The sequence below is a fragment of the Pipistrellus hanaki genome (assembly GCF_964339955.1).
Source record: "Pipistrellus hanaki genome assembly, chromosome: 10".
Taxonomy (NCBI): Eukaryota; Metazoa; Chordata; class Mammalia; order Chiroptera; family Vespertilionidae; genus Pipistrellus; species Pipistrellus hanaki.
Window position 1 is genome coordinate 24,773,231 of NC_140512.1, and position 22,421 is coordinate 24,795,651.

At 39.1% G+C, this 22,421-nt stretch overlaps 2 protein-coding genes across 4 annotated transcripts in view; one reads left to right on the forward strand and one right to left on the reverse strand.

Moving 5' to 3' along the window:
• Positions 1–6,117, forward strand: part of GRM3 (glutamate metabotropic receptor 3) — a 182,364-nt gene extending 176,247 nt beyond the window's left edge. The window contains exon 7 of the mRNA XM_084897397.1: positions 5,561–6,117. Coding sequence (XP_084753523.1) covers positions 5,561–5,634 — 74 coding nt within the window. The 3' untranslated portion in view covers positions 5,635–6,117. The remainder of the gene's footprint in view (positions 1–5,560) is intronic.
• Positions 6,118–7,535: 1,418 nt separating this feature from the next.
• The window catches only part of ELAPOR2 (endosome-lysosome associated apoptosis and autophagy regulator family member 2), a 135,166-nt gene continuing 120,280 nt past the window's right edge, over positions 7,536–22,421 (reverse strand). Inside the window, exons 20-22 of one of the 3 annotated variants that reach the window (XM_084897363.1) lie at positions 21,819–21,997; positions 20,653–20,818; positions 7,536–14,391 (exon numbers count right to left, since the gene is read on the reverse strand). In XM_084897363.1, the coding sequence (XP_084753489.1) occupies positions 14,332–14,391; positions 20,653–20,818; positions 21,819–21,997 (405 nt within the window). In that variant the 3' untranslated portion in view covers positions 7,536–14,331. Of the gene's footprint in view, positions 14,392–20,651; positions 20,819–21,818; positions 21,998–22,421 lie in introns of those variants that run through there. The other 2 variants (XR_014796182.1, XM_084897364.1) reach the window with 2 other exon arrangements.

Below are 22,421 nucleotides of genomic sequence, written 5' to 3' on the forward strand. Positions count from 1 at the left end.
TTATTTCTCTATTGGAATTACTGGGAGTAGAATCAAGGGTTTCCTCAGAGGTGAGCTCACCTCAAAGGCACCATTTTCAGCATGTTAGCTGAAGGGGCAGAATATAAGACAGGGAGCAACAGAGACATCGTGCAGGAAGTATTATATCCTCCAGATGTTGGTGGCTTAAGTCAGGGTGGTAGCAGTGAAAGCTAATAAAGTGTCCAGATGCTGCATGGACTTTGAAGGTGAAACTAACAAGATCAGCTCCACTAGCTAGAAGGACTAGTCTTCCATTATTTCATTAGAGTTGAACACTTTTGGCTTCAGAGCTTGATCCCTAGGCAGAGTGGCACATTATAGCTTCTATTAGGCATTGGAGCCTCAGGGGGAGTAAGTTCCTGATTCCTGGCTGAAAACACATTCAGATAGAAAAGAGTAGAAACCAGAGATGTTGGACAACTAAGAGTAGGCAAGAAAAATGCAAAAAAATTATCGAGTCCTTTCAATTACAAGTTACTTGTATCCAGCGTGGGTTTGTGCTTCTTGAGTAAGGGAGGCTAGGATAAAAATTAAAAAAAGATATACATGATTAGAAAGAAAGCATGACAGTGTGAAGTGGCAACAATGGATTGAGGGGTATAGTTGGAGATCAGTGGGATTTCTGTTGAAATTCCAATTAAATCACTTCATGGGTTATAAAAAAGGTCCATGCCAAATTTTCTCTTTCCATGAATCCTGTCTCACAAGGAATGAATCACTGAATGAAGAAGTCTTTGCATTTAACTCTTAACTCCACATATGAGTGCGTAGGTTTTTCTTCCACATCATAGGAATATAATTTCCTCTTAAATCCACTGTTAACAGCTTAAGATCATTCCTCCGAGAATCTAGCCCACATTTCTTAACAATGGATTTTTCCTTCCACAGTGAAATCTCTGACATAGCCAGGCTACCAAATCAGGGACTAGTAGTGTCATCATCTGCCTGACAACATATATTAATCAGCAGATGAACTTCTGGAATGGGACTAAGGGGCCGTAGCACAAGTAAAATCAAGGTGGTGAATAAGAAAACAGGTTCAGTGATGAAGCAGGAAGACAAGGCAACAAACAGTTGATAGAAGTTGGATTCTATGATCATAGCATTAAAATATCTAAACAAGCTGACATGACAGGGAAAAAATTTGGGGGGGTCACTAGGAACAAGGAAATGGAACAGATGGGAACAAACTGGTGGAATGTCTCTGTTTCAATGTTTGCTTTCTCCTTTTCCAAGTCTGATATATTACACAGTTACAGTAACACACTGATTCTCAGGAACCAAATCTAAGCCACTGAATTGACTAACACTTGGCATCCATAAGAATCTATTAAATAAATATGGTTAGCATTGATTTAGTGCCTAATTCCCTGAAAAAAAATAAGACCATTTTCTCCAAAGCCTGGCGGGCACAAGCATTACTGGTGTAAGAGAAATGAATTTCATAGTGGAGACAGAACTGCCACTTGGCTGTTCCAATGCTTTACCAAGTTTGAGAAGCAAAATATGCTTTTTGATGGGTGCAGATTGCCCTTTTGTGATCAACAGTGGCGCTTTTTCAGCTATCTTCAGTTTTCAACTTGAATAGCAAAAAGTACCATCTTAGCCTAGAGTAACTAACCCCCACTCCCAGAAAAGCCAAAAACAAGCCTTCAGCCTCTTTATTTCTGACAGAAAGGATGATTATAGAAATCTGCTTCACTGCACTTAAGAATATGGACTAAACTTACACCATTAAAAATCTCATGAGAATTTCATCAGAATAATAGCAAAAGCTCATCGAAAACACACACGTAGTACTTGGCTCTTACACATCTTTTACTACCTGCGGGAATCACAAAGAGACTAATATGGGAGACATATGTGAAATATTTATGAAAGACAAAGTAACTGAGATTAGACTAGACTCATAAAAGAGTAATTTTTCCTACTATATTCAGCAGCATGTACAAAAATGAGATTTCTTTTTTTTATATAATAAAATACACTGGCAAAAGCTACAGATGAAGCAGTAAAAGAGAAGCAGGGAAATGCAAGTTACAATTCCCTTCAATATAACTAAAATGTGCTTAGGGAAGAAAACAGCTGCAGAAAGAGTTTGGGGAGTGTTTTTCGCTGTTATTACTCTTTGTAAGAAAACCCTGAGCTTATATTATCTCCCTCTCGAAGAGTTTAGACACTGTAACATAGGTTGTTCCCTTTAATATCCTTATGAAGCAGGTAGATGATTCAGTTACTTTGTGAACTCTCATAATGATGTCCCCGGGATGTCTAGGAGAAGGTTATTTGAAGCTATAACTTAGGGACGTTCATGCATCTACCTTTGCAGCCCCTGCATGTGGTGCTTACCTAGTCAAAATACACCCAGTTTTAAAATGTTAGAATGCAGTGAGCAAGCAGATTCTAAGAGCACACTTAAGAACAGCAGTGCAAGTTCCATAATAGTATGGGGAATAGCACAGTAGGTTTCTGATGCAGTCTTTAAAAACCCAGGGAGAGAGGGTATTAAACTAGTCCAAGATAGACAGGCATTCTAGGCGGGTTCTTCTCAACCCGCCCCCATTACACTTCATACTTCTCCGATCTCTGAAAATGAAAACCCTTCACAGAAGTAATAAAACTCGATCCTGGGAAAGATGAAGAGATTAGTCAAAATGTCAAAGGCAGCATGCTTGCTAGAGGATGCTGACAGCCTGAGCCACTTTGCAAGGGTGGTTGACGGGCAATGCCACACGATGTGGCTTGGGAAGCAGAAGGGCCTACCTGTCCCCACAAGGGCCTACCTGTCCCCACTCAAGGCTACCCACAGGCCTTACCCTTGCTGGTCGTTTCTTCAGGTTAAAAGGTTATTTCCTTCTTGAAACTTCCGTTGGTTTCCACCTTCTTTGAAATGCAACCATTTAACCAGTCATTCAGGAAATATTTACAGAGTGTGTATTCTGTGATCAGCAATAGCGATATAGTCATAAAAAAGACAAGCAGAGCTCCCTTTTGTAGTTTCTAGTCAAGAGTATAAGACACTAATAAATAAAAAAGCAAAAAATAATCCGTTTTAAAATCGAGTAATGTGACGGAGGGTAACTAGTCAGCTACTTTAGATTAGAATGCCTGATGATAACCTTTTTCAGGAGGTGACATTTCCGATGTGGATGGCAAGAAGGAGCCAGGCATGTGATTAAGAGAAGAAAAAACATTCTTGCAGAGGCAACAGCCACTTCAAAGGCCTGCAGCTGAGAAACAGATATGCTGTATTTGAGGACAAAAGCAAAAACGGGGGTAGAGTGGAGTGGGTGGAGGCCTAGAATAACAGGGGTAGAGTGTGGAGGGGGGGGGCCTAGAATTGGGCAAACGCAGAAAGAGAGGCATGGGAATCACCCTGGGATTTATAAACCAGGGTTAAGAAGAGCACAGAGGGAAGCCATCGGAGGTGTGTAGTCATTTTTAACGAACTCGCTCTCACTGCTGTATAGATCATCGATTGCAGGGAAACAGAGATACTGGTGGTGCAGCTAGTGCAGTCGCTAAGAGTAAAATATTGCTGGATTGGCCCGGGGTGGAAGCTGCAAAGCTGGGAGTAGTTGGATGTGGAGACAGAGATGACCGGACCTGGAGACAGGCTTGGCATAGGAGGAGGGATGAAGAAGGAAGGGGGCATAATGCTAGACTTCTGGTTTGGGTAATTGGCTGGATCCTGAGACTTTTCACTGAGGAAATGAAAACTAGACTGGGACAAGTTAAGGAACCAAGCGTTATGCTTTGGCACTTGATTTTGAAATACCTATTAAACATCCACATGGAAATGTCGTGTAGACAGTTGGAAACAAAGAAGCTGCAGAAAGGACACGTATGAAACGGCCAGGCGTGCTCTCCTCAGAGGCCCGTGAACTGTGGTTTGGTCTTCACCTTGTTCTTGCTCCTACCTGGCCTAACTTGGATGAAGCTAGAATCAGATAAAGTATATAACGAAACCCTCCAAAGAATGAAGTGAAGCCCTCACATTTGGAATTACTATCATTATCACTTTCCATCAAGTACTTATCAGGCACCCATTGTGTGAAATGTCTTTGTCCTAGAAGTTTCAGGAAATGTACAATAGATAATGCCATTTCCTCAAGCCTCCCCCAAAGATGCTATAGCTTTCAGGGGGCTCATATTGTAAAGAAAACTGAAGGTTATCTTAAAACTTATAAAAAGGAAGCATCTCTAAAGGAGTTAGCATGCCACAGGACTCCGCTGTGACCTTACACAGCCACACAGACTTGACTTCACAGATGTCTTCACCTACCTTGCCAAGTAATCATTGCAAAACTGAGTCTGTAGCTTGCCTGGTGGTTGGCCTGCTGAAAGACTTCAGTCCCCCCAAATATGATGAATGCTCCTCCACTGAATGCCATGTAATCTCAGATTTCATAATTAGTTTCTCCTTCATGTCTAACGAAATTCCAATGAAAAATGCAATTCTATAGAGCAAGACTATTTCCATTATCAGGCATGAACACCTTAGCATGACATTTGTTTGATTACTAACCGAGAGATAAGCCCTTAAGGAATGGGACAGCTGAGTGGTTTGACCTGGGCTTGGTCAGGTAGCCAAGAAGATCAGCTCCTTCTAGGCAGAGTATGTCCAGATGTTCAGGCCAGAGGATGGGACATAAACAGCTCTGAAAGGTAACATAGGATTATCTCTGATTCTCTTGGCTACCTAGTTTCATTCCACGGAAGAAAGGGGCTCCTTGCTTTTGTGCTCATTCGGGGGGGGGGGGGGGGGAGGGGAGAGAACATTAAGGGTTAAGTAGAGCTTAGCTATAGCTAGATTTCTCATAAAAACAAAACTTCCAAAACAACAAGAGCTATGAGCTGTATCTTGAAAAACTGAGTGTCATAAAAAGAAATAACATCTATACCCACGTTAGACTCACACAGTTTGTCACTATTGTCATTAACAAGCATGTCGTCTTTTTGGAATATCTTCCTTTTGGAGAACTATCACGAAATTGAAGTTCTTGGGACACCAGCCCTTGCTATGGTTTCCATTGAGGTTATCCACTAGAACAATGAGAATATAGCAAACCATTCTTTTAGGAAGAGGAATTCACAGCTGACCCGTGGAACTATGTAAGAGGCATCCCTCCCCAGAGAGAACAAAATTAATTAAGGTATTGAAAATCATAATTAATTGAACAATCTGGGAGAAAATTGCAGTGAGCTTTCAATTTTGCACATGGTGTTCGAGCTAGTTTATATATCACCAGGGCTCATTTTAAACCCACAAGTGGCTTCTTTCAACAACAAGTATGCTGATAAACTCTCTTCAAGATGCATGACATCAATGGAGGTGTATACTTGGATGAAAAGTAATATGGAGCAGAGCGCATTTAGAAAGTTGGCCTATCACAGTATGAAATCTTCTAGCATTTTCCAAAGCCAAGTCAGAATCAGTTTTCAACTGAATGATGAGTGCCTGGTATGATTTGTGCTATTACCTGTGCTGCCCGCTTGCTCTAACACTGAAGTTCCTCTCCTGCTTTGTTTTTTTCAGCCTCGGCAAGCACGTATGTGCCAACGGTGTGCAATGGGCGTGAAGTCCTCGACTCCACCACCTCCTCTCTGTGATTGTGAATTGCGGTTCAGTTCTCGTGTGTTTAGACTGTTAGACAAAAGTGCTCGCGCGCAGCTCCAGACCATGGAAACAGAGCAAAAGAACAACCCTAGTACCTTTTTTTAGAAACAGTACGATAAATTATTTTTGAGGACTGTACAGTACATAGTGATGTGCTAGAACTTTTTAGGCTGAGTCCCTTGCCCCTGATATTAATGATTCCCCAGAATACGGAAATAACCACTGTTTACAGAGCTGAGCATTGGTGACAGGGTCTGACTGGGTCCGTCTACTAAAAACTCTGGTGGCAATATTAGGTAACTTTTTTTCCTATGAAGTTTTTGTAGGTTCTTGTTGTAACTAATTTAGGACGAGTTTCTATGTTGTATATTCAAGTTACATTACGTGTAACAGACTGTTTTTCTCAGCACAAAATAAAAAGCATCTGTATTAATGTGAAGCTACTGAGAATAAAACCATGGCGGTTTTCCAGCATGGTGGATAGTGGTCTGTGCTTTTTAAATCACTTCAAGTAACTCGCATCTCTTGACTTCAGACCATTGGAAGAAACTGTCTAACATCATGTCTCTTCATGTCTATACATACTTTGAACACACACTGTTACCCTAGAGCAGTGGTCAGCAAACTCATTAGTCAACAGAGCCAAATATCAATAGTACAACGATTGAAATTTCTTTTTTGAGAGCCAAATTTTTTAAACTTAAACTTCTTCTAACACCATATCTTCAAAATAGATTTGCCCAGGCCGTGGTATTTTGTGGAAAAGCCACAATGAAGGGTCCAAAGAGCTGCATGTGGGTCGCAAGCTGCAGTTTGCCGACCACGGCATCAGAGAGTTGTGAGTAGAGCTGGACTTCTTCACGGATCACAGTGATTCAGAAATATCCAGCCATATCAGTGGCCAGATGACAAGACACATACTGGTTTCTTTGAGCCACACCTGTACTGCAGCCCAGACTCTGCCCAAATGGGGCTTCTAGGCAAGAAGGAGGGGCTTCCTATACTCTGAAGGCAGACCAACAACCTTAATAAGTAGGAAGGAGAGTGGGAAAGTGTCCTGTCAATTCATTGTAAAGTCACTCTCACCATTCATTGCTGCGTCAGTCAATGAAAAGGCAGTATATATTCTTTCCAATGCTTTTCAGAGTTCCAGTAACAATGCATGGGCACACAGGCTTGTCCCTAAACTTGACTATTTTACTAACCTAAAAAAAAGAGCAAAAGGGGAAAATATGGCTAAGCTAAAACTGGCTTGTTCTTACCCATTTCTCCTTGTAAGCCTTTCAGCCACAGATCATTTATTACCTTAGAAGAATATACTAAGAACCTAACTACCTGTCAGGTCCTGTGCCAGGTGCCACGGATAGAAATGCATTAGCTTTCTGCAACTAAGTAACAAACTTACCACAAGCTGAGTGGCTTAAAACAACATAAATTTATCCTCTTGGTGGAGGAAGACAATGGAGAAAGTAAAAGGGGACATCTGTAATACTTTCAACAATAAAGATAAATAAAATCAAATAAAATAAGTTGATTCTCTCACAGTCCTGAAGGCCAGAGTTCACAATCAAAGCACTGGCAGGGCCCCATCCCCTCAGAAGCTCTAGGCAGGATCCAGTCCACACCTCTCCTAGCTTCCAGTGGTTGCCAGCTTCCTGGGCTTGTGGCCTCTGTCTTTACATTGCCTTCTCTGTCTGTTTTCTCCTCCATTTGTCTCTAACAAGGTCACTTGTCACTGGATTTAGGGCCCAACTGGATAATCCAGAATGACTACATCTCAATGACATCTGCAAAGGCCCATTCTCAAAATGTGGTAACCTTCCCATGTTCCAAAGATAGGATATTGACAAATTTTTTTTTTTTTGTCAATAAAAATTTTTTTTTTTTGGGGGGGGGGGGCAGTCTTCAACTCATGAATAAGAGAAAGATAAATAAGATGTAGTTCCTGCCTTTAAGAAGCATAGTGAATGGAGAGTATTCTAGTAAGGGAACTATGGCTGAGGAAGACAGTGAGATTAAGAGGAGAATCCTCTATATGAGGGACCGCCTGGCCAATGTGGCTTAGTGGTTTGAGTGTTGACTGTGAACCAGGAGGTCGTGGTTTGATTCCAGGGTCGAGGCATATGCCCAGATTGTGTTCTCAAGTGCATGCAGGAGGCAGCTGATCAATGATTCTCTCTCATTATTGATATTTCTATCTCTTTCTCTCTCTCTCTTTTCCTCTCTGAAATTAATAAAATAAATTTTTTTTAAAAAAAGGATATGAGGGATCCACAGGTTAATAACCAGGGCCTGGTTCATAGAGACATGTTCATACTATTTGCACAACACCCAGGAATGATGAGCAAGTGTGCAAAAGCCAACAAGACTAGCCTTAAAGGAAACAAAATGAGAAGTCAGTTGCTAGAGATTCTCTTTTTCCTTCCGAATGCATTTGAATCAGCAACTAATCAATTCATTCAAACTGCACCAGATGCTCAAAGACAACAGCACTCACCAGGCCCTGAAATCTCATCCTATATAATAAAAGCCTAAGATGCAAATTGACCAAACAGCAGAATGACCAGTCACTATGACACGCACTGACCACCAGGGGGCAGATGCTCAATGCAGGAGCTTCCCTCTGGTGGTCAGTATATTCCCACCCAGAAGCCAGGCTCACAGCTGGCGAGCACAGCAGTGGTAGAAGCCTCTCCTGCCTCCGTTGCAGGTGGGCAGTAAGGAGTGAGGGGTCCTAGCTGCGAGAGTCCCAGCCTGAAGAGGGATGTCTGACTGCCTCTCTTAGGCCCAGGGGGATCAGACCTAAGCCAGCAGGCGGACATCCCTCAAGAGATCCCAGACTATGAGAGGGAGCAGGCTGGGCTGAGGGACCCTCGCTCCCCCAGTGCATGAATCTCATGCACTGGGCCTCTAGTACTGAAATTAGAATCTGGATTTTCAGGAGTGAGTCGGGGAGACTGGGTAACGGGTTCAATAGCGCTGGATGGCAAAAAAAGACTTAGGCTGTGACTGAATCTGGCAGGAGTGCTAGATCAGTGTGCTCAGAATGAGCAGCTGCTCAAGATAAAGTCAATCCACTGATGGAAGGTGACAGTCTGAGGCAGGCAATATCAGATGGGTTGTTCAGAGGCACAGCTCATGCCTAACACAATCAAATTGATCATGGATCTTTTTAAACAAGATAACTAGGCTGTGGGTGCATCTTGAGAAAACTGTTTGTGAGAGCTGAGTTTTGATTTCTGGCCACTCTATTTCCAGCCTGGACACTGACAATACACTAACTGACAGCTCTCGTCATTTTCTCCTGCCCTGGCACAAGCCTTGTTTCCAGTTTCAAAGTGCATCATCTAACATGTGATCCCTAGAAATGATGTTTAAAAAAAATATTCAGAGTATACATGGAAAATAGCTGCTAAAAAATCTCTTTTACATAAGCCATTTCAAACAAATAGGTTTGGTATTGATTTTTTTTTTTTTTTTTTTTTTTTTTACTCCAGTAACATTTCATCCTTCCAAAATATAAAACTAGTTGAGCTGATCCATCTTTGCAAAAACTTCCTGAATTTAAGGAACTCAAGCAGAATGATGTATACCAGTCATTAAAAAAATATCAGAACCTAACAATATGGTAGGCTATCATTGGTTTTTCAAGTGTTTACAGTTTCTGAGATGCTCTATGTCCTTTCTAGTTTAAATATCTATCTATTCTCTTGTCCACGCAAGTTTATCATGGTAAAATACAAAGATGTTAGGCAAGCTGGTTTGCAGACTACACAGAGGACACACTGAGAGAGTGGCTAAGAAAGAGGTGGTTCAGTCTTCAACTCCACATTTCCCTAGAGTAGCCCCCTTTCCTCACTTACCTGCTGGTGATAACTTTGGCCTCAGTGCTCATCAGCAAAGGCTACAAGCATGGAGCAGCCAACAAGGGTGAGGCGCCAGGGCGATGGGGCACCTATGGGGATTGCAACCACCACAGCTCTCCCAGCAAATGCCCAGACCCATGGATAAGACAAATATCTCTCTTTTCTGTGACAGGAAGTTTAGATTTATGTAATTCCCTCTGGTTTCACTCATTTCTTTAACCCAAGACATCTGAGATAAATGAAATCTTGTCCCCCTCCAAACCAAATCTACCAGTATCCACAAGATAGTTTAGACAAAGCTCTTCTTCCAAGAGTTATGAATAAGATGAGAAAAAAAATACAGCAAATTAAAAGCCTTATTGGGACATTTTATTCAAGAAAATTGGAGATCTCTCTCTTAACCCACACCAATCATTAAAAGAATCCTAAATGTCTTTTGAGGCTCCGTAAGTCTTAAAAACAGGATTTGGTAAATGTGTATGGATGGAGGTATGCCCTGTTTGAATGCAAATCCCCTCTCCAGGGTTGGGGTTCTAGTATCTGCACTGAAACGCCAATACCCTCCACTTCCAAATGGTTACTTTAAATGGATCTGTATACAAAATTGAGTATTATCTCCAAATCCACTTACCTTAGCAACAAATGAGAAAAGGCATTTAAATGCATCTTGCTGGCTTACTCTGAGCCAGTTCACTTGCTTTGGTTTTACCAGTTGCTGACCGATAACCATAACCAAATCCAAGAACTATAAGAGGAACTCCGAATCTGAGTATCTGGCTTTGTCTTTAACTATTGATTAAATCATCTAGCGAGGGTGATAGGTTATTTTCCTTTGGGACACTTCTAAAGACTTGAGAAATGTTTGAGGTGGTAGCTCCTAAAGGGTGAAGAGTGTTGCTTGTGGGTTTTAGTGATCTAAACCAGAGGTCAGCAAACCAGAGCTCACAGGTCAAATCCTAAGCTAAGAATGCCTCATAGCTCAGGATTACATAGTTGGGAGAAAAAAATAAAAAGAGGATTGATATTGCCATGGCTAGTGTGGCTCAGTTGGTTGGGTGCTGTCCCATGGACTGAGAAGTTGCTGGTTCGGTTCCCAGCTCTGATACATGCCTGGGTTGTGGCTCCATCCATGGAGGGGAGTCTGCAAGAGTGTGCAGAAGGCAGCCGATCAATGTTGTACTCTCACATCCATGTTTTGTTTCCCTTCCTCTCTCCAAAAAAATAAATAAATAAAATATTCTTTTTTTAAATGAGGAATGACATTCAAATGAAACTCAAATTTCAGTGTACATAAATACTGGAATGCAGCCACACCTACTTGTTTACATCTTGTCTGTGACTGCTTTCATGTTGCAATGGCAGTGAGGAGTTGCAATTAGACCACATGTGCTGTAAAGCCAAAAATATTTACTATCTGACCTTCAACAGAAAAAGTTTGCTGGCTTCTGACCTAGACAGTTACAATAATAATATCAGTTGACTTTGTCCCCATAATCAAGTTTTATTTCCTTCACTGATGATCCTAAAATGAACACATCTGAAATGTTAAACTAAAAGAAATAAAATCCAGCAGAGTGTAATCTCTAACCAATTACTATGAGGTTCATTTTAACATCCAAGGGATGAGTTGGATGTTGAGGCTTTTATATTTTTTAAATTTATTCCCCTTGGGACTCTTTCTTTAGGGCAACCTCAATTTATGATATGGGCCTATAAACCTGAGAAAATATTCAGGTTACTATAAAATATTTGTGAGGATATTTGAAGTTCTCTAAAGATCTACTCTCCATATCTTTTATGTAAAAAGATAAATGTGAGCAACACACTGACTTTAAACTTGCCAGGGAACTCATCTTCCCACCCTAATTCACAGGAAATTAGTCTCCCATTAGGAATGGCTGGGAACCGCAGAAAGTATCACTGATATAGGTCAATGGACAATTGATCACATTGATTTTGAAAACCAGAGTCAATCATAACCCACCACCTGGAAACCTGGAGACCCCAGTAAGTAAATGACTGGATCCAAGCATTCTTCCACATAACCATTTAAACGCCTTTTCTCCCTGGGAAGAAAACAATGATGAAAGTCTACACAAAAATACTATGAAACATTTTTAATCCTGGAAAGGACTTAATTGCTAGTAAGCAAAGAGGAAAAAAAGTCAACAAGAATAAAATTCAGTCTTTTAAAACAAGTGAACACATATCAAATTGCTCAACATTGTTAAATGGCATGATATACTTTATCCATAGAAGACATGGTCTCATCCAGTGGAACGCTGATTTAAATATATTTTGACAGAGTGCTAAAGAGATATTATAGGTGGCAGTTGACTTAATGAAGTATTTAAGGCTTCAAAACTGCGCCTTTTAGGAAAATAAGAAATAACTACTTCTACCACTTCAGGGGGGAAAAGAAACAATAAATGTCAATTAAAAGTCATAGAAACATGATTAATTTCTTTAAGCCCTTCAGCATTCTACTGAGCTTTGCAAAGGCAAAACCTACAACTAAAGTGAATTTTATAGCCAGGGTTGGTCGGAATAGTTTCCCCATACTACTCTTTCTGCCATGCTTCTTTAGTGCTTGGAATAAACTGACAAGCACTGGGATCCACAGACAAAAAGGTAGCTCCATTCCAAAGATGGGACTGAGCTGACAGAATCTATTTAATGTCTAAAATTAGAAATAAATAAATTCTTCCATCCCAACTACATTTTCAGAGAGTTCATTAAAATTTAAGGCATTTTTGACATGTCAGAGATTTTAGTCCAGTGACAGGAGAAGAAAGAAGCTACCTGGGAGCAAATCCCAATTATCTCTATGGCTTGGAACATGCATGTTGAGTACAGCCGAAGATGAAGAGAGAGGGACAGGTGACTGTGCGGGAACTTCCTGACTCTGTCCAGCTGTACAACTTAGCCCAGGGTCTTCTAAAAGGGTCATTTTAAATGTATTTTCTTCTTCTGTTTAAATTTTGACCAAAAATGGAGACAGACTCATCAGCACTGTTAGTAAGATAAAAAATGCCAAAATAATTTCTTTATCATAAGATTTTTAAAAATTAAACATGAAAAATGTTTATACTAAGTGATGCCCTCCTTGAATCTCACACCCAACAATAAAATAATGACAATATACCCATGAATCCAACAGTAAATATATACACAAAACACATATTCATTCAACAATAACAGCATCATCCAGTGTTTTACCCACCAGCCAGATAAATACAATTCTTTATTTTTCTCCCACGTTCCACAAAAACAAAGACATAACCTGCTAAATGGAAGGTTACAAAATCATACCTTATTGAAAGATGTGGGGCAAAACATTCAACACACCCTGCTCACGTGCCCTGCTTCTCTCAGCCAACCCCCCAACCCCCGTCTTTTTAAAAACATGGTTAAGGTCTATAAAGATTACTGTTGATTGGAAACAAACCAGAGCACCTTAGATCATCAGTGGACAGGAAAGTCCCCTTTCTGTCGGTTCTAAAACAAAATTGGTCAAATCCAACTTCAAACTGCTTCCAATAAAGAATATTTAAGTCATGCTAATACTAGCAATCTGTTCATCATAGGAAATATCATAATTATCTGGATCACTTTTGAATAAGAATGACAACACTTATTTCATGACTGTTAATGGTATAACCACATTCTTCTTATGAATACCATTATAAACAATTTTCTAAAGTTGAATACCTGCCTTATTGACTTAAAAAAAAAAACAAACACACAACTCTGTGAAGTCATAATCCTCTACATCCTGTAGCAGAATGATAACTCTTGATGCTTGACCAAGAGCAAATATCCCACTGCCATTTTCTGGAGACCTCAAAATTATTCCAATACCTTTGTACAGTTATCTGTACTTGTACACAGGTCATCCCACTTTCTTCTTCATGATTTTGCAAGGTGTTTTGATAAACAGGCTTTCCCACTCATTTTAAATCATGCTTTGAGCATTGCATAAACTGTTAAGCCATTTGAATTCTATGATAGTATCACTTGTTTGTATTAATGGAAAGTTAAAATTTCTCCTTGCTTTCCCCTCCTTAAATATTCCTTCAACACCTCTAGTCAAGCTCATCTTACCAGTTCCAACAAGAATGGAATTTCAAAGGCAATTATAAGTTTTGATAACCCAAGCACATGCTGATTCTTCCTAAAAAATTACTGCTTACTTAGGCTTCTGAAGTCAAGAAAGATGCCCTATGAAAAAAAAACAAAAAGTTTATTGTCTTTTTTTGTTCATCATTTTTAATTTTAAAAAAAAAAAGATGTTTCAAGGTCTTGTCAGGAAAATAAATATTGGGGGGGAAATGACTATACCTTTAAAAAGTTTTCAAATCTCCCTAAAATATAAACAAAGAAATGACAAAAATGGGATCACAATGCATATGCTATCTTTTGCCCTCCATAGCACACTTTTTATGTAGAAGTTATAAATAATAAAAGTTACCCATTAATTATATGGCATGCATCAACAGTGCACTGGTGGGCTTAACCTTGGTTTTCAGTTAGGTGTATATAACTGGAATCTCTCAGTTGTGTGTATATACAGATAAATCTCTTCCTGAGTTGAGCTTCCTCTTCAGTTGAGACCCAAACCATTTGCTTTCCTATTTTTGGCAAGATACTTGACCATGTGGTAAGGCAATCAAACATTTCAACCTCCTTCCCTTTTCAGCAGTATGGCCTTCTTTGTAACATCACCAAAGTGCCAGGTACGAGGGTGGGCTCTAGACTATGGTCCTGTAAAACTAGAGAGCAGGTTTCTTTATTCATCAGTCTGAAAGCTACAGCACAGTCTTTTCATATATTTGGAGATCTTGAGGATTTCAGTTGAACAGATTCAAAATGTTCTTCTTTTTCCTATGAAGGAAATATATTAAAACAAAGTCAACTCATTCAAATTCCAATAAGATTTTAGGATCTTACATGTCCAGAAGGAAAGTTCTGGCAGTCATTTTAATCTAGGTACCTGCCACTCAAAAGTAGGAATTTTACATTTAAATAAGGGTGTCCAATATAAAACAGACAACAGGCCTGCCCTGAAGGATACTTTTGGTATCCAGAAGATTAAGACAGACAATCCAAGATAGGAGCAAACATGTGACTGCAATAGATACCAAAAGATGTAGCTGTTATTCTTGTGAATACCCACTGAGATCTTCCTAAGGGGACATTTGACCTGGGTGTTGAAATAGATAACCTTGCCATGTGAATTGTGGACAAACTAGAACTGACAGAAACTAAATATTCTCAAGATAACATAGGCTAAATATAAGAAATAAATAAGACAAAGACATAGATAATTTGTTTTAAGAAAATATTTTTGGCATATATATGCCAAAAAATATTAAAAACAAGTCTTCTTTGATAATAAATCAAAAAATTTTAATTCAAATATATCACTGCTGGTGTTTGTTATATAACACATTAAAAATGTAGCCTATTATACTGCCATTTGTGCCAACATGGATGGATCTAGAGGATATCATGCTAAGCAAAATAAGTCAAGAACTATGTGATTTTACTCATATGTGGGATATAAAACTGAAAACAACAAATGAATAAACAGGAAAAACAAATAAAAACTCATAGACATAGACAACAGTATGGTGGTTATCAGCAGGAAAGCGAGTGGGGCGAGGGTGGGGGGGAGAATAAAGGGTAAAGGTGGCCAAATATTTGGTGACAGAAGAATTGACTTTGGGTGGTACACACAATACAATATACCAACGATATATTATAGAATTATACACTTGAAACCTATATAAGTTTATTAATTGTCACCTCCAATAAACTTAATAAAAATTATTTTAAAACGTAATCTATTAAAATAAGTAATTCTTCTTTAATGGAGAAAAAGAGAAATAAGAGGTGCAATCTCTCCCAATGTTTTCACTTTTAAAGTCAGAAAAAGCTTTCTGAAGGCTGTTGGAATGAGACAAGGAACTATGCTATCGAAGGGAATAAAGATAAAGAGGACAAGGATTATTTTTTAAATAAAGGAAATAGGAGGCAGACCAGCCCTAGGTGCAACTGGATGTGTTCTAAAGTAGACAAGTAAAATGAGAAAATAATAGAAAGCTGACACTGAGAATCTGTCAGGAAGAAAGAGGTTGCTTTGGTGTTGTCTCTCATTTAAGTGGAGAAGTCCAAGACTTCAGACAATCTTTAAGGATACAGGAACAGGGTTATAGGAAAAAAAAAATCACAGTGTGCACACCAACCTACAGCTTTGCCCAGCCTTTGCACAGATGACAAGTCCCGGGGAAAACAGATTGCAAATCTCAGCTGGCTCTGTGAGAGTTGCCTGGAGTCTCATGTTTGCCAGACTTAATTTTTTAAATAACCATTGGTAATTAAAATATTTATTAAGTACCCACTGTGTTATACAAGAACAGGACTAGACTTTAGGGATACAAAATGTCTGCCCTCAAGGAGCTCAAAGTATATTACGGGAAAGGCCAGGTATTGCCATGTACTAGAAAGGGAAGCTGAGATTCTGTGACCTTTCCTTGAGAAGATTTGATTCACATGTTCTGGGGGTGAGGAGGGGAGAAGAGGGCTGCGAAAGAGACCTGTTTCGATTCCCATAGGAAAACCCAGATTGGCAAGGACTAGTATTTGAGCTCTTACTGCCTCAGATTGGGTTTCAAGGTGAAAGGTCACTGGAGAATGCTAAATTGACCCAACAGAATCTTGATAGATGAGTATGATCACCCCTTCTGGACATTTTTCCTACCTTTTAGTTTAAAACAGCATGTTAACTGAGATATTTTGATATTTGAGCAAGAAATAAGGTGGATTCCTATTTTTAAAAAAGACTACAATATGTGAATCAAGCCCAAATCAGCAAAAGGATATGAAATTCAACAAATGGGGCTTAAACAGGTTTGCAGTGGGGAAATGAAGATAATGTGACTTAGTGCAAGGAGTTCTGCATGCCCATTCAAGATGCTGCGGTCCCTGCTTCTATGTCTGAATATGTAGTAGGAATGGATGGTATATGATTTTGCTTCCTTGCCTCATAAATGTCAGAGGAGCTTCCCTTGGTCAAGAGCAGCCCTAACTTCGCTGCCATTTGCAACAAACGTGTGAGTCAGGATTGCACAGTCAGCCATTCCATGAGGTTGACAAATACCACTTCTGATGCCCAAAGTTGTCACTATATGGAATGATTTCCTGTTGATGTCAAGTCAGAAAGCTGTCTTAACAGAACTGCCTGTGTTACCAGACATCTGCCAGCAGAATCCAGGGACCTGCTAAGTTTAGTTCCTTGAGGCTATGGGGGCAGATCCACAGTGCTAAGTCTAGCCAGCACTCGAAGAAAAATAAGCAGCACCTCACTGGACTCTTTGCAGTTGGAGACAGTAGGGTGTCACTTGAGTATTTTACTTGCTCTTTTATGTCCACTACCCCACAAAGTGGATCCAAACCAAGGCTGTGTCAAGAGCTGCCCAACAAGCTAAGTCATGTTTTTCTACCTTAGTGATCTCACAATCCTAATGACTACTTTGTGATACAACCCACTATGATTAAGATTTTGCCCATTAGAAACTCTGGTGATGGAAAGCAGGCTTTCCCCATGGGCGTCCTTTGGGGTTTTAGACTCCTCGCCTCCTTGACATGGCTGCTCTTTTAAAAAACAATGACAAGCTCATTACTGAGCTTCTGTCCAAATGAAATGCCATTTTCATGCACATCTTGTGACTCTGAAGTCTGGCAGTCCCATTCGTGGTGAATCAACAAGGTTGAAAGGGCACAATAAGCTTCCCTTGCCAAGTATAAGTAGTGTGTTCAAGGATACAGCTGTCTGCCCCAGCAGCATCTAATCCCCACATTAAAATGTGACAGCACACCCTGTGGGGAAAACTTTACTCTCTGTCTCACCAGTCATTACAAAGTCACTAGCTCCACGGAGCTCTCAATTCACTGATGTCCTACTGTATGTCTGGGCCTGGTTCGCTGATGGTTTGGTTGAGCTGAAACCCCAGGGAGCTGATGCAGCTATCTAATCTCAGCACCAGGTATGCATAACTGAAAACCTCCTACAGGATCGCTCAGTCCCTGGGCAGAACCCAAAGCCATTCTCGTGGCTGTAGTCAATGCATCTCTTGATAGGACTTGTTATATTTTGACTAACTTAAGCTATTAAGAGTCAGTAAACTGTTTGGCCTGACACTTGGAAAAATTATAGGCTGGTATATTAGTCACCCTTCTCTGGGGCATCAAACCCTGGAAACAAATCTTAGGTGCTCAACAAATCATCTGGGTCACTCATGTAGATGCCCACAGTTAAGGTCTGATCGCCTGAAAATACCAAATAGAACTAAGTATCTGATAGATATGCACCAGACAGTCTCCCAGAATGATGCATGGATCCATCATCCTGCCCAACATAGCAATGAACCTGCCTGCACAGTCAGAGTATGAAGCACTCTATTTTTTTGATGCATAAATTACCACATCATGCCAGACTGGGGATGCATACCAAAAGCTGACCGGTTTTCCTGTCAAATAGATTACATCAGATCTCTGTCCACCTCTCTGGGCTAAGAGTGGTACCTCACCCACTTAGGACACCTGTTCAGGTATGGTGCTTCTGTTCCAGTATGATCCGCTAACTCCAGCCATACCATTATGGCTCTTGAAACAAACCTGCTTAATATTGGAGGCTTTGTGGACCATTGAAAGTCTGGCAATGGTGTCCTTTTCATCACAAAAGCTACCCAGTAATGGGCTGAGAATAAGGTGTTTAGTGGGCCTCCCATCTAAAGAAATATAGTGCTACTGAGCATTGGAATGGCCTTCTCAAAAATGGACTCAAATATCTCCAACTCTCTTTCCCTCACTTCTTCCTGGTCCACACACCTTAGTAAGGCAGTGTGGTTATTAAATATGGCTGTCCCCAGAAAAGCATCATCTTCTCTTGGCTACTCCATGGAAAAGAGACCTGGGGGAAAGATACTAATTGAGGGTACATAAGGTTATATACATGATAAGATTCTGCTCTGAACACTCCTAGGTATGATGTGTCCTTATTTACCCCAACAGCAACCCCTAGGGTGATAGCCCTCCAGAAAAAGCCTAGAAGATTCAAATATAATTCCGTTTTAGCCACTTGTATTATCTTACTGGATTGTCATGATCCCAGACCAAAAGGATATGGACCACTTGGTTAAATAAACTGCTCATCAAGTCCTCTTATGCCTACAGAGACAAAGATGGGGGACACACTCGGTGTCATATGTTTTTTTAAATGCCCTTGTCCCTCTTTCACCTGAATGTTCTGGAACATAGGTTTAAGTGCCAAAAGGGGATGAGTATAAATAAGGTGAAGTTTTAGCTACTAAATTGGGAAAAACTAATGTTATGGCAGAAGAAGAACAACAATCTGATAATAAGGCACTATGAGGAGGTACCTTAGACAGTAAAAGGTAGGGGAAATGGAGGGACATTAGTGAACTTTATTTTTTTCCCCCAGAGGCACCCTGTCACCTTTCCATGAAGGAAAAATGCCTTAGTGTTAATCTCTGAAACTGTTGTAAGTGCATTAAACTTAACGATTACTGGGCCTACCATTCCCACCAGATGCTCTAACAATAAATTTGGTTGCCATTCTCCTTAAATCTGTGGCAAGTGAAACTTTGGGAATTGGTTTAAATGTTGATACTCTAGTTAGCGCTTCTGCTGTGAGTGCTAAAATATCCTTGGTCCCTGAATAGGAATCTCATGTCTTCTAAAGTGTTTATGAAATTGTGGCAGGCTCATTTGTTAGCTTGGAAGTAGGGTAAAATATCAGTTCTTGACAAGCACTTCATATTATTATTATTCCATAGTAATAGTATCCTTCCTAAACTACCATATTAAGAAAAGAAATATAGCCCTGGCCAGTGTGTCTCAGTGGCTTGGGGAGTTATCCCATACACGTAAAGGCTGCGGGTTCAATTCCTAGTCAGGGCATATCCCTAAGTTGCAGGTTCAATCCTCGGCCTGGGTGCATACAGGGGGCAACCAATTGATGTTTCTTTCTCTCTCTCTTTTACTTTCTCTCTCTCCCCCTTCTCTCTCAAATCAATAAACATACTTGGGTGAGGATTTAAAAAATAAATAAAAAGAAGGAAAGAATAATTAAATAATCATTGGTAGAAGAGGAATATGGCTTGGTCATTTTATTTTTAAGTGATCCCCTATGATATATGTATGTGGTTAAATTAGGAATAAAAGTAATTGGTTACTAAAATACTTTCAATAAATTCATCTTTTGCAACTTGTCCTTCCCTCCTGAAAATCATTTCAAATGCATATTTCCTTGTTTGATTTTGTTTTTAATCCTGAGTGAATAAGCCGATCATTGTTATCTTTTAAGTCAATAGTGAAGAACGTGAATAACATGTGTTTACAAATAATACCAAAGGCTTCATGTTATTTGTATGGATATGGTAATCATTTAAAGCCAACAAATGTGCTGGCATCTGATAAGGTGCATTTGCTACCTCAGCAGTTTACATAACTTTTATTTTCTCTGCATGAAGCAATCTTGTTATAAAATTTTTTAAAGGAAAGTATAAATGCACATGAGATCTTTTATTAAAATTTTCTTTTTCAATATTATAATACATTAGCTTTGTGAAAATTCAAACATGACAAAAATGTCTTATTTCAAAGACTAAGACACCCATTAATTCAAACTGCCAAAAAGCAACTACTGTCAGTAGTTTGTTATGCAAATACTAACATAAATGTATATTTATTAGAAATGTGACAGTCTATGTGTTATTTTTACTTTATCTTGGAACTACTGACATTGGTTATTTATATCTTTAATAGCTGCAGGGTTACACAGTGTTCCATTATGTTGCTAAATGAACATTTCTTATCTAACTCCATACTTACGATGTTTAAGGTTGTTTCTGCTTGGTTAACCAGCAAAAACAATGCTGCAGTGGATAGTCTTGTATTTATATTCTTATGTACTTCTAAGAGCATTTTTGTTAGCTAAGTGCTGACAGAAATATAGACAGGCACGCTGAATGACAGGGCTTGCAGGAATGCGACTATTAGGTGAGTATGGCCTGTAATTTATAAATGCACAGTATGACCAGGTTAAAATTCTGCTCTCACCTTTGTTGCCAAGGATTTGAGTTTTCCCAGTAGTGACTGTTTATTGGAATATACAACTTCCTCTTCATTATCTTCTCCTTCCATGATAGCACAGCTGTCTGCAGCTGGGAGTTCACACTCTTTCGAGTTCGTTGACATTACTAACTTGGAATATTTGTACTCCAGTCTAAGTAGTAAATAAATAGATAAAGTGGGAGCTTAATATAAAAGAGTACTTATTTTAAGTGGTCACATACAAACTCCTTAAGCTGTCTTGTAGTACAGTTGCTCTACCCACAAATTTCCCTCACCTATAGCTATTGCACTATATGTTCTCATTTTCGTACCATCTACACACAAATCTTTTCCAGGATTTCAGAGGAGCAATGCAATACAGTTAACTCTATCATCCTTTTACATGGACTAAATTGTCCAATTATGAATTTTTGAAAAACAAAGAGAAACCTTGAGTTCTAAATGCATTTTCTTAATTTATAAATATTTGGAAGCTAATTTACCATACAGTGTTCCAAAGTTTAGGTAATAAAACTAAGAATATCATATAGGCAATTTATTTGGTCTTTACCATTTCTATCACTCATCCCTTTCTATTAGAAAACCCCAGGTATTCCAACTGTCTTGAAGTATTATCATATAGAACCTTCACAGCCCCACTGACACATAAATCATTTTATGTGAATCACGTAACACCGCAATTTAAAATCAGAAATTAGACTCAATATTCAACTCTAGATTCTTGAAGTTCTTGAGTAAATAAAGCTACAATCTCCTTATACAATTAGTCTGTTTCTTTGCAAATATCTTCCCAAAAGAAGCTAAAAAAGAAAAAAGAAAAAAAAAAAAAAGATAAGTTGGGGCAAGAATACATCATGTCAGGACAAAAAAAATAGACACACAAAAAAATTGACTTTCTGATCTCAGATCTGAGTCATCATTTTTGTTTTGTATTAAATGGATCAAATTCAATATTCTCTGATGTTCTATGATCTCTATATTGTCATAATTATAATTATTTACATTTGCTTTCTTAAAGGCCTTTCCTATAACTCCTTCACTAGAAGAAACTCCTTGTGTCTCTGAAAGAATCATTAAATATAATGATTAAGTCTAAAATTTTCACCAGAAAATATCCTTCAATTCTTATATGTCCCAATGAGGTTACTTACTTCTGATTCTTTTTCCAAAAATAGCAAGTTAGAGCCACCAGCAAAACAGCTGTGAAAGCTCCCACACCTGCTCCCACTTTTAGCCAAAAGTCAACTGTTTCACAGGTTGACAATTTTTTCTCAGGCAAAGAAATTCCTTTAATGCACCATTTTGGTTCATTCCATACATATAAGGTTTCCTTTAAAAAAAAGAAAAACAATACAGAGATGACATAAAAAATAAGAATCAGACAGAGGAAGGGCTTTGCTAAACCCTTTATTCCTGTAGGCATAAAGGATTATTCAGCATTCATATAATAGAAGCTCAGAGATATAGAAGTTATATATAGAAGATATAGAAGAGATACAGAAGAGAGTGAATAAGGAAATGATGAATTAAAAAGCAACAGAGCCAAATAAAACCATGGATTGCCAGATTCATGCTAAGGAAGTTGTGTAAAAATGACTCCATGTAGACACATCCTTTGGCTATTTTCCTCACATTTCTGATGATCTCTGACTCCTGACTCATGTTTTTAAATGAAAGTTTAGTTGGTTAATATAATTATAATTGGAATGTTTTCCCTTACAGGCCTCTTCCCTGAGCAGGAGAGTAGACCTTGC